Raw genomic sequence first — 15,024 nt, 5'->3', positions numbered from 1 at the left:
AAACGCTGAGGATTTCTGTGCTAGTAAGAGTTTGTATGTTTGAAAAAAACAAGCAGTTGAGCTCACTACATATGCCCCAACTTCCCTTTCCAGACTTAAAGAAGTTCTGGAATTCTCTACGTAAGAACCGAGTACAACTGGACCCACATGTCCTGTTTGTCTTTTTTACCTCTGGGGGCACCTGGGTGGCTCAGTGGGTTGAGCTCCTACCTTCGGCTCAGGTCATGATCTCAATGTCCTGGGATTGAGCCCCACACCGGACTCTCTGCTCAGCGGGGAGCCTGTCTCCCCACTCTCTCTCTCTTGCCTGCCTCTCTGCCTACTTGTGATCTGTCTCTCTGTCAAATAAATAAAGAAATAAAATCTTAAAAAAAAAAATAGTGTCTTTTTTACCTCTGGTCTCAGGCTCAGAGCTTGGCCTATGGTGAGCTGCAGATCCATGTTTGCTAAATGGAATATATCCCCCTGCTTCCCCCAAAGGGACGACCTAGGCTCGGGTGTTGACAGCACTGCGCGTAGAGCAGGAGGTGAGCTGTCCCTGAAACACAGGAGCGCCCGGCTTTCTTCCCAAAGATGGAGGACTGTCGTGTGTCCCCGGTGAGCCCAGGGTTGTGAGCGGTACACTGTCTTGCCAGGTAACAACAGGACGGCCTCCCGGCCCCTGGCCTTGTGTCTATGGCCCTCAGTAAATACACCTGGTTCACTTTTTCACTTCCCAGCAAATGATCCTCGCCACCCAATTGGTCAAGCCAAAGCTTCTGGAATCGTCCTTGACTGTTCTCTCCCTTCTTCCAAATCCGATCCATCAGCAAGTCCTGGCTTCTCTCAGCTCCAAAATATCCAGAATATCAAAGCTGTGTTTGTTCCTCCCTCATTGTCACCACCTCAGAGCCGTGAGCTCAGGGGGCCTGGACCCTCCCCAGAGGAGCGAAAGTGGGCTCTTGGGAGGGGGAAAGATATCTCAGCTATCACAGTGTAATTAAAAAGTATTATCGGTCTGATAGGTTATCCAAAGACCACAGAACGTATACAATAGATCTATAGTATGGAAATCTTCTGGGGAAGGGTGGGCAATTAGGAATAAAATGTCCAGGAAGATTCCTGCAGCAGGAGGGAGGGAGATACTGAATCTACGGTTGAGATCCCTGCCCTTACCTGGACTCTCAAGCTGTCCCCTTTAGTTCAAGATGCCCCACCGCTGCCCTTAGAGAACCCTGACAGCACCCAGCCTTGGCAATACATAGTCCCAGGGGATAACACAGCAGGTCTGGACCAGCGACATCAGCATCACATGGGAACTGGTTAGGAACTCATTCTTGGGCCTGGCCCCACACTTACGGCATCAGAATGTCTGGGAAAGAGACCCAGCGATCTGTGTTTTAAGCAGCCTGGTGGGCGATCCTGAAGTCTGCTCACATTTAAGAACCTTTGGATCATGGTTAAGACTATAGGCTGTCGAGTTTCCGGTCCTTCATCAGTGACGGAGGCACCAGAAATTCACATAGGTTCTCCCTGAGAAAAGTCCGACATCTTTGAACTATCACCGCCGCCTTCCTTGGAAGAATGAGCAGGTAGGATGCCAAAGGTCAGGAAATGGCCACAACACAACTTTTCCCTACAAAGCAGTCATTTCCTCTGGTGCGACCCAATAGCTCTATGATCTGGGGAAGGTTGTAGAATGAGAGTCATTGTGTTTTGAGGATTTTAAAAAGGGGGGGGGGGGTGCTGCCATCCCTGGCTGTTGGTACCCAAGCAGGGAGGAGAAAGCTCACAAGACGGTGGGCAATGGATCCAGAACAGGACGTGTGTACCCAGGGCAGCCGTGCTCGGGATGGACATTGCTGAGCAGTAAGAGGGCAACCCGGCTCTGTCCTGGGAGTGTGGGATCATCCTCCCTCAGGAGCCCTGGACTTGTGCACGGATGCGCATCAGGGTCGTGCCTCCCAGCCTCTGCCCAGGTTTGACCAACATAGAGCTAAAGTTCCAACAGCGACACCATGTGGCGAAGGGAAAGCAAGGCAGTTAGATTGATGGGACTCCTTAGGATGAAAAGCTGAACCCCCTTGGGGATGTAGGAATGCCTTCCTTGTGTAATTCAAAGGGAAGAAGCCTCAAGGCAGAAACAGTGGACTTTCTACCACTAGCACTAAAACATAAATGACACAGGGCTCCAAGCCTCAGTGTCCCCATCTGTACAGCAGAGAGAACGCTGTGTGGAGGTTGTTAGACCGGATTAACATAGGCCTTTTCCCCACGTTCTGCCCTTGTCTCCAGGCCCAGCAGGAGCCACTGCAGGCCATTCTGTGCTTTCTCTCTGGAGTTTTTCCAAGGAGAAAACACAGTAGGAGGTCAATGGCTTCTTCAATCTTTTGTAAAAACCTATAATATATCCTATGAAGAGAAAATGCTGATCATCTGATGTGGCAAAGAAAGAGGCAACTGTATTTGAGAATGACAGGAGAGCCAAGTCGTAGAAAGTGGCCAACGTCTGAGAGTCCCTCCCTGCTTCCTGACTGTGTCCCCGGGCTCACAGGGGACGGTCACAGAACCCTGAAGGGAATGGCTCCGGGGCTCCCAGCCTCACCAAAGATTCCCCTGGTGCCAAGAGTGTCCTGATGGCAGCACGGTCTTAGGGCCTGAGGGACCGTGTGGTGTAGACTGGTGTGCACCACGGTGGTGAGGGGACAGATGATGGCGACTTCCAGGGACAGCTGGCAAGGGCATTCCCACCAGCCTGGCAGAGTAAGGACTTGGAATTGGAAATGAATTGACTTAAAGAAAATCAAAGTGTATTCTGTGTGCCTAGAGCCTTTGGCATGGTGTCTGGTCCTCATGTGCAACTGGTAACTGCCGTTATCTTTATGGCAGATGCCAAGGGCGGCGTGTGTCTCCTCCTGCATGCGGCCCGACTCCAGGAGCATGCTCACCTCTTGAGAGTTTGCGAGCTAGTTAGTCCAGAGCCCTGCACCACAGACAGTCTTGCATCTATAGAGCAGAATTCATGTTTCTAATTGAGAACAGGAAGTTGCTTCTTTGGGCTTGTGGAAGGCACCTCGTTTATGATCAGTTCATTTGGCAACGAGAAGCAACTCTTCCTCAAGGGAAAAAGAATAATTGACTAAAGCTGAGGGAACAAGGAGCAAAAGCCCTCCCAGCTGCTGTTATCCCTCAGTCGAGCTGTGACCCAGGCCCCAAATACTTCCCAAGCCTCTTGAGGGATCCCAGAACCTCCATGGGGGAGGAGGGGGCTGGACCTCGGGTCTCGGCCAGCACGGAGGGCCCTCGCAGAGAATTCTAGAAAAGATGACTCTATTAGTTTCGTGATCACCCTGAGCCAGTTCAGATGGGTCATCTGGTCTCATTGGAGCCGAATATTAAAACCTCTGTCCAGTTACCCTGATAAAAAGCTCATGAACGAGGAACAGCCGCAGGGGGTCTACGAGGCCAAGGAGGGCACAAAACAGGATCAAAGGTGTTGGTCAGGGCGTATTCTGCAATGCCTTCAGCAAAAAAGAACACTCTGCCCCACCATTTCCCTGAAGAATTCTAATGTTCAGGCCAAGGGGTTCAAAGTGCCTCTTCTGGAGGGCACTAGTGTGAGGGGCCCAGAGAGTCATACCCGCCAGGCCTGGGAATTCCTGCCACTAGGGGGCGCTCTGACCCACCCGTGGTCCCCCATTGTTTACCGCCCAAACACACACATGTTGCTTAAACTCTTGGGTAACATGATACTGCAAAGCATTCATGACCTAAAAATCTCATTATCTATTGTCTATGATGTGTATGTATGTGTAGAGGGGGGCGAGGTCTACCTTTCAATTTCTCATTTTTGTGTTTGGAGCTCCTGTTGATTTATTGCTTTAAGGCTGTGATTAGAGCCTCCTGGATCCCCAGGAGGGTTCTTCCAACCAGATCACGCACTGAACCCACAATCACTGACTGCCTCCAGTGTTCTTGCCCCGAGTCTGTCCTGGGGACTGAATGTTCACGTCTGCTGGCCCTCTGCTTGGGAACGTCCCTAAAACTATGGGTGCCAAACACCACATGGGAGGAGTCTGTTGGACTTTTTGCCAATAGCCACAGCAGGGAAATCGGGACCTCCCGGGGGGTCATAATGAGGAAGGCTCCCACCGATGGTCCACACCCGCACTGGCCTTGTTCCATTGCACCAGTGTGGCCTTCTTAATTTCTGGAATTCACCCACTCGCCTCCCTGGGACTCAAGGTACCTGTCATGTTAGTAATAGAGTTTGAATCCTGTCTTGACCTCTGGTGCCCTCATTGGCTACCAGGCCTGAACACAGACTCCCCCAACTCACCATGCATGAGACACCCCTGATACATCCTTTGGTAGCCTTGATCTTTTTATTCAAGCCTTTATAGGCTTAAATAAGTTCTGATAATGAAGATAAACAACCTGGAGTATTGCTGGAATGAACGGAAGCCCATAATTGCTAGTTTCATTGGGCAGAAAAACATTAGTTCTCCCATCATGCAGGTCGCGGCAATCCCAAAGCCATCTACGAACCACTGCTTTGACCATGTCACCATGGAGGACCATGTCACAGGTTTTAGAGTAAATTTTCCAAAGCAAATGCTGAACCAGTAGCGAGCAAGCCACACGTTGTGCTGGGCCAGTCCTCCGACCCGGGCTCTTACCTGTGCAAGTCTCCATGCCCGGCACTTCCAGAATTCTCTGGGTCCCCTTTCACGTTCTGACCTCTCCCAGGTGGTTGCACAGACCCCGGACTCTGAGCTGGTGAAGTTTTCTGAGCCGGAAGGAAGAGAAATTCGAACAGAAGTCAAATAGGAGTGTCTGAAGACACAGAAGCATTTCTCAGTTGGCCACCCGCCGCATCACGGTGTTCGTTTGCTTTCTCATCCGCCTGAGCAGCACTGCGCATGGGCACGAGCCGCCCGGGGAGGCACGCGGGGAGCCCGGCAAGCGTGGCACCTGCACTGCTCTGATGGAGGAGACACACGGTTACGCACGAGACTCCAGCTGAGCAAGATGCCTGTGACAGTCAAAGGCCAGCACGGGGGACACCTACCAGACTTCGGGGGTGGTGGCCATCTGCTCCCTGGAGAAAGGGAAGATGTCTGCTCGAAGATCTTCAAGTGTCGAACTGGCTTATCGTGTCACCTAGATGGAAGCCATCTCCTCCTCCCTCCCCCGCGGTCCCACAAACCAGAATTCCGCCGGAAACCCAGGCAAGACACTGAACAAAGAAAATGATGAGCCCTTGGAAACTTGGGCCTACCGGTCCAAGGCCCGAGCCATTCCGAGAGGCCGTTTCTTTTCCTTCACTCCCACATTAAGCTCGTCTGCCAGGTAAGCACTTTTTAAAACCAAGAAAGGATGGTCCAAACTTCAGGTCATGGGACAGAAAAAAATGAGAGGTTTTTAAAAATCAGTTTAAATAGTTCTCATTTAATGGGGCGCCTGGGTGGCTCAGTTGGCTAAGCTTCTGCCTTTGGCTCAGGTCATGTTCCCAAGGTCCGGGGATCGAGTCCTGCTTTGGGCACCTTGCTTACTGGGGAGTCTGCTTCTCCCTCTGCCTGCCACTCGCCTTGTTTGTGCTCGCTCTCTGTGCTAAATAAATAAATAAATAATAGCTTCGCGCAGTGGTAGTATCATAGCCAATGAAGTTTATCCGAGGTGCGATTATTGCTAATTAAATAAATAAAATCATAAATAAATAAATAAATTAATAGGGCTCATTATAAATAAGTAAGGCTCATAAATAATAAATAAATAAATAAAGAAAGAACATTAAGTGTAGAATAAATGTCAGAAAGGGGAAAGGGCTTCTTTAAACCCAAAGCAGTGGCTGTCTTTCAGCCCATCTTCCCGGCAGTGCTCCTTCACAGGGCCACACCGCCCTGCCCACTGGGGTGCACACAAGACTCCCCAAAGACCCAGAGGGGCAGGAATCTGGTGAGGATTCTGCAAAATAAGAATGCGGCGTTACCAGCAGCCTGTTTGTAGACACTGCGGACAAAGGCTGCCTACGCCGAGAGAGACTAGTGCCAGCAGGCAGAGAGAAGCCTGGGTGAGGGACAGAGAGGCAGCGGTCCCAGTGATGTGGAGGCTTTGGTACCACTTGGTCTGGGGCCCAGCCTGTTCTGCCCCCTCCAACCAACGATTACCTGAGATCTCAAGTCCCTGTTTGCCTTCTCTGGTACAAGGTGGATTTCTGTCACTTGCAACCCAAAAAATTACATTCCATTAATGATCAGACCAGCTTTGAAGGAGACATAGTGCTCTATGTCAGCTAAGTTTAAGAAGTGCTGGTTATCTAGCCCTGTTTTCAAAATTCATGGAGTGCCAGAAAGGGTCTGAGAAGTTCTGTGGTCAAATGACATTGAATTCTAACTCCCTTTCCCAAAGTTTCTTGACCACAGAAGGATCACGTGTCACCATCTCCTAGAGCTAGTGTTCCATGGAACACAGTTTTGGGGACAGTTAACACAAGGCCTCATTTCTTTTCACCTTGCTTAAACCTGGCAGATGATCCAAATCCACAGGGCAGGGCAGCCCCTAGCCTGGGGCGCACCTGCGTGAACACTGGAAGGCGGTGCCGCTCTGGGCAGGTGTGTGGCCTGTGAGCAGACAGCACCTTCATGTGAATTAGAAACAGTTTCCCTGTCCTCCATCTGTTACAGCTCAGACCTAGGCACATGGCTTGTCAGGTGTTTGGGAGAAACCGAGCTCCGTGAGCCCCTGGTCCTGTCCTTGAGGGAGGCGGTGGAGGTGAGGCACCAGGAGACAGGCAAGAAGAGCTCCTTCGGACTTTGCGGGGCTCGCTGTGTCTGACTGATCCTTGTTGCTAGAAATCTTCTCTCACCCCTCGGGGGCCGCTGCTCCAGAGACAGACCCCACCGGCCCTGCCCAACAAAACAAGCAGCTGGAAATACAAAAGGCCTCTCCTAAGCCCAATAATTTACCAGTTGTGACTACGGATCCTGATGCAGCCAAATCATCTGATAAATACCTCATTTCACCCAGTTTTCCAGAAAGTATTTATTGATGTGTTGATCTATTCAATTATCTAAAATACACTCATCGGGTGGCTCAGGCGGTTAAGCGTCTGCCTTCAGCTCAGATCATGATCGTGGAGACCTGGGAGGGAGCCCATGCTCAGCAGGGAGGCTGCTTCTCCCTCTCCCTCTGCCCTTCTCCCCTGCCCCTGCTCATGCTCTCTAGATTCATCTAAACCATACCATGCACAAGAACCAATGCTAGAAGTGGGGGCTACAAAAATGAATGAGGTTTCATCCCTTCCCTAGAGTTGCTCAGTCTAGGGAGACAGCACCCCATGCTGTGACCACAAATGTATAAACACAGGGCCCCCCCAAGGGGAGACCCAGTCCTCCCAGGAAGGGTGAACGCCACCACCAGCTCTATCAACCTCTAGGCTGGGGTTGTTGGAAACCAATTCTGGAGCTTCCATGGGACATGTGGGTGCAAATCATCAGCTCAATCTGGACTTGGGGGTCTTCCTAACACCTTGAATCTGCTGTTGGATGGGTGGTGTCCTTGACCTTCACACAGAGCTTAAAGAGCAAGCCAGCATTGGTTCTGTTTCCCCCGACTAGGGCACGTATCTCAACGGCTGGCTGCTTTGATCCCCCAGTTGTGTCCAAAGGTAAAATATCAAAGATGCCTCAGCTCTCAGGGGCCACACATCCTAGTGTGCTAACATGGTCCTACAATTAGAGAACCTCCATTCACTTTTGCTGAGACAGAATGTGGGAGGAAAGGACAGTAAGACTAGCGCCTGTTTATTGAGCACTTACTAAACACCAGGCACTGGGCTACTGGTCTCCATGAACCATGTGATTAAAACTTCACAACAACCTTAAGAGTAAACTGCTATTCATGTCCCTGTTTTAGAGCTGAGGCTTGCAGAGGGGAAATCTTTGGCTAAGATCACACAGTAGTGGAGTCTAGAGGGACCCATTTCTCTCGGACCCTAGTGCTGGAAAAAGGCATTTTTGTTCCAACACTTTAGTGGGGAAGTGTTGAAGGTGGCGGAGAGAGCGGGGCTGATCCCTCACCTAACAGAAGGGCTACTGACCCCCTCCCTGCTGGCATGACTTCCAGGCTGGCTGTACCATTCTCTGACATGAGAACTCCATCCTGTCCTATAGACCTCAGTCCCCTGATCTGTGAACCAGAATGACAATCATCCCTGTTGGATAGTATCAAGACAATTTGAACTTTAAATCACTGTCAGTTCAACCTCCAAAGTGTTCTTCTAGAATGTTCTTTATCTACATAACACTACTACCTTTGGACACATGAGTTAAAAATTTTCACTACAGTAGCTCAAGAAAAACAATACAGAGTGAGTGACATTTTCATACCAGGGTCCTGAATTTTTAAAATTGTAACCCAATTCCTACTTGTCTGAATGTCACGTTGGCCTTGGCTCCAAACACCTTCTGCAGCCAGGCTTCCCATTCAGTCACATCATCGGCAGCAAATGATTCCGCAAATAATTTACAGATAAATCTCCTGCTCTTTATACCATGCAAGGTTACACTAAGTAATTCTGGAAAGACACTGACATGTCTCAGAGCCCAGACAGATGCAAACAACAGATGGTGTAAGGAGGCAGAGCCCTGCTCTCACTAGAGGGGATAAGGGACCATGTGTTAACATTCCTCAGGCAAGGAAATCTAAGAAGGGCTCAGATTCATCTTTGAAGCAGACAAAAGGATCTGCCTTTCTGCCTTTTCAGTCCCACCACCTCCTCCTAATAGAAAGCTAATCTGCAAGAAGAATGCCATCTCTCTCCGACAACACAGAGCCAGAAGGTTTCCTGCATGCACCGGTACTGGGGTGCCTGGGGAGCTCAGTCCAACTCTTGATTGCAGCTCAGGTCATGATCTCAGCATTATAAGATCAAGCCCTACATCGGGCTCCACGCTTCACAAGGAGTCTGCTTCTCTCTTTCTCCCTCTCCCTCTGCCTGCTCACTCTCGCTCTAAAAATAAATAAATAAATATTTTTTTAAATTAAAAAAAAAAAATGGGGCACCAGGGTGGCTCAGTCTGTTAAGCGTCTGCTTTTGGCTCAGGTCATGATCCCGGGGTCCTGGGATTGAGCCCTGCATCAGTCTCCCTGCTCAGCTTGAAGCCTGCTTCTCTCTCTCCCTCCTCCTGCCGCTTCCCCTGCTTGTGCTCTCTCCCTTTCTCTCTCTGTCAAATAAATAAATAAATCTTTAAAAAACTTTTTTAAAAAACAAAAGCATCAGTACTATCAATAGGAATGGCACATGCACTTTTCAGTGCTTTGAAATCGATCAGAGTCTTACAAAATCCCTGTGAGCTAAACAGGAAGGCAAAATAATGTTTCCCATTTCTCAGATGAAAACCAGAACATTCCATGACTTGGCCAGGTCTTCCCTCTTAAAGCCAATACTTTGTGCACAGCAAGAGTCCACCCAACACCAACCTAGCACTTCCTCTGCTGTAACAGTAATAGCGAACTTATTACTATCAACAATTTCCATGGGCCAAGTGCTGTTCTTCTAAGAGCCTTACCTGTTGAAATTCATTCAGTGCTTACTGCAACTCTATCTCACAGATGAGAACACCAGCAGAGAGAGGTTAAGCCCCTTGCACTAGGGCACACGGCTTGAAAGCGACAGACCTAGGATTCAGTCCCAGCCTGTGCTCTTGAACCCTACCTTATGTGGCTTCACCATACGTGGAAACAGTTGCCTATGACCCCTGCCATCTTCCTGCCACACTCCAAGTAACTAAAACAATGGGACATTTATGAATAACGTGGTCCAGGGGCCTAGGTTCATTGCCCAAAATAGCACCTGGCATAGAGAAGCGTTTCATAAAAATGTGTTGGATGTTTTAGAAAATTGAGTATTTCCATTTCAGGGCTCCTGGGTGGCTCAGTTGGCTAAGCGTCTGCCTTCAGCTCAGGTTATGAGCTCAGGGTCCTGGGATCGAGTCCGCACTAAGCTCCCTGCTCTGTGGGGAGTCTGCTTCTCCATCTGCCTCTGCCCCTACCCAATCGCCACCCGCTCATGCTTTCTCTCTCTCACGCTCCCTCTCTAATAAATAAAATCATTTTTAAAAAGATTTTATTTATTTATTTGACAGAGAAAGAGATGACAAGTAGGCAGAGAGGCAGGCAGAGAGAGGAAGGGAAGCAGGCTCCCCGCCGAGCAGAGAGCCCGAAGCGGGGCTTGATCCCAGGACCCCAGGATCGTGACCTGAGATGAAGGCAGAGGTTTTAACCCACTGAGCCACCCAGGCGCCCTAAATAAAATCTTTTAAAATAAATACGTAAATAAAAAATAGTGTATTTCCATCTGGTCCCATAGCCACTTCTGCCAGCCGGGAGAAGCACGCGGAGGCCTCAGACCTCACCCCTCCACCACATTTCCCCTCAGAGACTCTGAGTCCCCCTTCCAGTTTCTCCCTCCTAGCAACAGCGCTACGTCCTGCTGCCCTCAGGACCCTCAGGGCTCTGCTGTGTCCAGAAAACAGCAGGCGTGTCTAAAATTTCCCTCACACTTCCCAGCGTCAGGCAGGACAAAAAAATTGGCAATCCTCCCCACGACGAACAGCCTTGTCAAGTTGCTTCTTCAAATCTTTCTTGTGCTGCCACTGCTTGAGTAAACAAACAGCCTTTCTTTGGCTCTAGAATCCTCCAGAGCCCAGGGTCTATTTTAAAGCAATCCTCCAACAGGCACTTTCCAGCTCTAAAAAAATATACTTTATCAAGAGCTAAAGTGTCTTACCATTAAAAAAAAAAAAAAAAAATTTCCCCTGACCTTACCTGTGCAATGGGCTCCCTCTGGCTTACTGGTCATGCCCATAAACATGGTTAGATCATGACCAGAGTGTCTTGCCAACTCGCCCACTCTTTGAGCAAGCTTCTTGGGAGCCGTGTGACTGCAGGTGAATGCTGGGAAGTAGACCAAAGGTCATCCCCATGGCACTAGGAATCGGATTTCAGAAACAACCCGGAGGCTGCCAAATATGGGGGAACACATGTTCTGTGCTGGGGCCAGCTTGGGCCGCCCATCTGCCCTGTCCAGGGAAGCAAAGGCTCAGACCAGTTCTGCTGGGTCATCCCAAACATTTCTTCCCCTCTGAGGAGAAAACAAAAGATTGGAGCAGCCTACCCACGCTGGCAGCTGAGGACACCCCAGTCAGGAGTCTTACCTAGCAGTTACTTTGTTGGGCTGATGGGGGACAGGCCCCAAGGCTGGAATTTTCAGCTACCCCAGATGGAATGTTTTCTGACACAAATATGGCAGAAAAACGAACAAGGTTTGGAGTCAGAGAGAGCTGGGTTGTCCCTCAAAATACAGAGAAAACAAGAGTCATGTTTCAGGGGGATTTTGATGCTTCTGCCTCATGTCCGGGAAGGGTTGAATCCAGGTTCTAAGCGGACACAGAAGTTTTTAAAAGACATGGTATATAAGAGGTTAATTTTAGACGAAGCTGCAGGAAGAGAAAGCAGGAGTTCTGTATTATCTTTACAACATTTTTGTAAACCTGAAAAACCCCAAATAAAAAGTTTAGAGGGAAAAAAAGACATGGTCTTCATCCTCTAGTGAGTGAATAAGAAACCCATATTCAGTGAACATTATCTATCTAACCTCCCCAGACAGCATCTGGGTCAAAATGGTAAGAGTTACCCTAAAAGAACCCGGAAGCCTCCAAGATGCCCAAGTTGACATGTTCTGACATCTTCTGTCAGTGGGGAGAAAGGAAAACCTTTGAGACTTCAAAAACACTGCCCAATATTAATGTCTTGTGTGGGTTTAATATTTTAGAAGCAGTATAATTTCAAGAAGTCTGGGCCATTCAGAAAACCCACATCAGTGCACCTCTTGGAGCCTGTTTCTAGACAGAGGCCTGCAAAACGGCAGCGCATTCCCCGGCCCGCCTGCCCCAGTGGCTGATGGGAGCACCTCGTCAGGACGGCAAAGAGCTCCCCACATAGTGGAGAGTCTCTTCATTCAAAGAGCTGGTTTGTCAGGATAGCCTGTCATGTCCTATAACATTTATTCAACTCGACCTGAAATGCAGGCATAAACCTTGTGTTTTGCCCTCTCAAATTCCTCCATCACCGCCCTGCCAGAGCGACATGAGGCTGGACCCAAGAATAAGGTCGCAGGTGCAGTGGTTAAAAACCGAGCTTCAGGGGCACCTGGGTGACTCGTGGTTAAAGCCTCTGCCTTCGGCTCAGGTCATGATCTCAGGGTCCTGGGATCGAGCCCCGCATTGGGCTCTCTGCTCAGCGGGGAGCCTGCTTCCTCTCTCTCTCTGCCTGCCTCTCTGCCTACTTGTGATCTTTGTCAAATAAATAAATAAAATCTTAGAAATAAAAAACAACAAAACCTGAGCTTCACAGCTTATTTAGCTGTAAGGCTTCAGGGTCCATGCCTCCGTTACCGTATCTGGAAAATGGGATCATAATTACAGGCTTTCCAGGGTTAACTAACATAATACATGAAGAGCACTTCACACAAGTCTCCACTATAGAAGACACTCATAGATGCTAGTTATTATCATTACAAAGAAGAAACTGATTCAAAACTCATTAACTAAGAGCCCCAGGGGCTATGTCCACGCTTAGAGCTAAAGCAGTTAATACGACTCTTCAGAAGATACAACCCGCCCAAACCTAGCAGTTTGCTAATTTTATTTTTATGTATTTTTAAGATTTTATTTATTTATTTGACAGAGATCACAAGTAGGCAGAGAGGCAGGCGGGTGGGGGGCAGCGCTGGGGAAGCAGGGTCCCCGCTGCAGAAAGCCTGATGTGGGGCTCAATCCCAGGACCCTGAGATCATGCCCTGAGCTGAAGGCAGAGGCTTAACCCACTGAGCCACCCAGGGGCCCCAGTTCGCTAATTTTAATAACTGTTCCAGTGAGAGTTAGCAACAAGCCTTCAGGCAAGGGCGTCCCTAGGAGAGACTGTGGGAGATTCACAGGGGAGGGGCTCTCCATTGTCATGAACTGCGGTTCACACTGGTTCATTGTCTCTTCCTTCCATTTTTCTCTTATTAAATGCAGTTAAATCATCCCAGATGGCCACCCACAGCCAGTGGAATATTAGAAGACAACTCTTCTAGGGCTAGTTTAATGTTCTCAGAATGTTGGGTTCCTTGGGTCCCACAGGAAAGAGAGAAACTGCCCCCCATTTAAACTTGGGGCCCCAAGCATCTGTAGCTTGAAACCACACATGCCCACACTGAGGGGCTGTTTCTCTATTAATGAAACCCAGTAACCATCAGCCTGAGCCCCAGCTAACCTCAGCCTGCAGAGACATGCGCAGTGACGTCTCTGGGTGGTCCAGACCCAGGGTCAGCTCCCCTCGCACGGGATCTCCCGTCCTCCTGCTCTTCCGTTTCTGGGATGCCGGGGAATTCCACAACCGGGGCCACAGGGCTGAGGTCGCCTTCAGGAACAAACCTCCAGCCCGGGCTACCTCTCAGACTTGGAGCCAGGACCAGGGCGACCTGCCTCAGTGTGGCCGGGGCTGCAGTCAGGGTGCACGAGGACCTGCTCTCCACACTCTGGGTCCCGTTTCTTCTCTGCTCATCGTCAGCTCTGAGCCCAGACAGCAGCTCCCTGGGGCTGACACCCAGGGGCAGGTCAGGTGGCTCTGCACCTGTCATCTTGCTTCAGGACATTGCTCTCCGTTTCTATAGCTGAGAATTACTTTTTTCTGGGACTTGAAATACAGAAACACCCAGATAATGAAATCTCTTTAAAAAAAAAAAAGAGGGGTGTGTGTGTGTGTGTGTTCTAAGTGATCATAGATTTTTAAGTCAGGCCATTACAATAATAATAGGTGTTTTTTCTCCTCCTCATGCTGTCAGAGCCGTGAACGGGAATCATGACAATCCCAAGGGGAATCCCGGAGGTGGTGATGCCAGTGCGTGGAAGGCTGCCCTTCCGCTCTGGAATCCACGTGCTCGGAGCTCTGAGGTCTTCTGTGGGGAGGGTCCCCCAAACTGACCACTCAGGAAAGAACAGGAACAACTGCCACCGTCATGTTCACTGTCACAGCCCAGGACAAGGCAGGCGGGGTTCTGATTTCACCTTAAGTCCTTCCACGCGGGTCATGACGCAGGAAACCCCAAGCAGTGCCACTGGATGCAGCTACTCTTGCCACAGTGCCATCTCTACCCCGAAGAGGGACACACACACCAGGACCCTGACCCTGCCAGCGACAGAACAAGCTCCCCTGGGCTCAGTGTGAGATGCTCTGCTGAGCCCTGGCTGCCCTGTGCCTGCTGCCCCCACACAAGCCACCGTCCCCCGCCCGGGTTGGAACCGTGGCCGTCTCTTCATTCCCCACCGACCCGTCTGCAGGAACGAGAGCTGCCAGGAAGGAGCCGCCCGGGGTCTGGGTGTGAGTCACAGCCGTGCATGTTAGTAACGGGGCTGCCCTGTGCTCCCCAAGAGCAGCTGTGAGGCCTCCGTGACTCAGTTGCCAAAGGGATGGAGCAGGAGTGACAACGAGGACCCAGGACCCAGCGTGCAACAGCAGGTGTCCCTCAGGGGCTGGTCTGGGTTGAGAGCCTTTGCTCCTGAGGAGGAAACTTCAGTAAGTGGATAGACTCAGTCCAGCCTGCTTGTGTAAACTTTCCCTGCCAATGGCTTCTGTTCTCTTCAGAGCACAGGAAGAAGAAAAAAAAAGAAGAAGAAGAAAAGAAAATTCCAGGTCATATTCCTAAATTTCAGAGTTTAAATAGGGTTCATGCGGATCAAAGAAGAAATAACTGACCGGTCAGCAGAATCCAGATCCCGGACAATTGTGATGTTATTAAACTTGACTTCTTGAGTTGAGGTTAAAAGGTCAATCACCAATTCAACAATCAGCTCTTGCCAAAAAGTTTCAAAAGCAAAAGTCATTAAGATAGTTTGCAGGCCCCCTGCCAAGAGACTAGGAAGAGAGGTCCTCTTATCAGGCCTCCTATCCCTGCTTCTCTCGGTGACTGCATGCAGGTCTGTTCCCCTTAGGCACCTG

The 15,024-nt window shown here is 49.8% G+C and overlaps 1 protein-coding gene and 1 pseudogene across 6 annotated transcripts in view; one reads left to right on the top strand and one right to left on the bottom strand.

Moving 5' to 3' along the window:
* TACC2 (transforming acidic coiled-coil containing protein 2) overlaps positions 1-15,024 on the bottom strand; it is a 203,079-nt gene that overhangs the window by 159,540 nt on the left and 28,515 nt on the right. For all 6 annotated transcript variants that reach the window (XM_032311894.1, XM_032311897.1, XM_032311895.1 and 3 more), the window contains exon 4: positions 4,659-4,768. In XM_032311894.1, coding sequence (XP_032167785.1) covers positions 4,659-4,768 — 110 coding nt within the window. The remainder of the gene's footprint in view (positions 1-4,658; positions 4,769-15,024) is intronic.
* LOC116573841 lies at positions 5,614-5,699 on the top strand (annotated as a pseudogene).

The sequence above is a fragment of the Mustela erminea genome, chromosome 14 (assembly GCF_009829155.1).
Source record: "Mustela erminea isolate mMusErm1 chromosome 14, mMusErm1.Pri, whole genome shotgun sequence".
NCBI lineage: Eukaryota > Metazoa > Chordata > Mammalia > Carnivora > Mustelidae > Mustela > Mustela erminea.
Note: the sequence above shows the minus strand (reverse complement) of the source record. Positions and strands in the feature narration are given on the sequence as shown.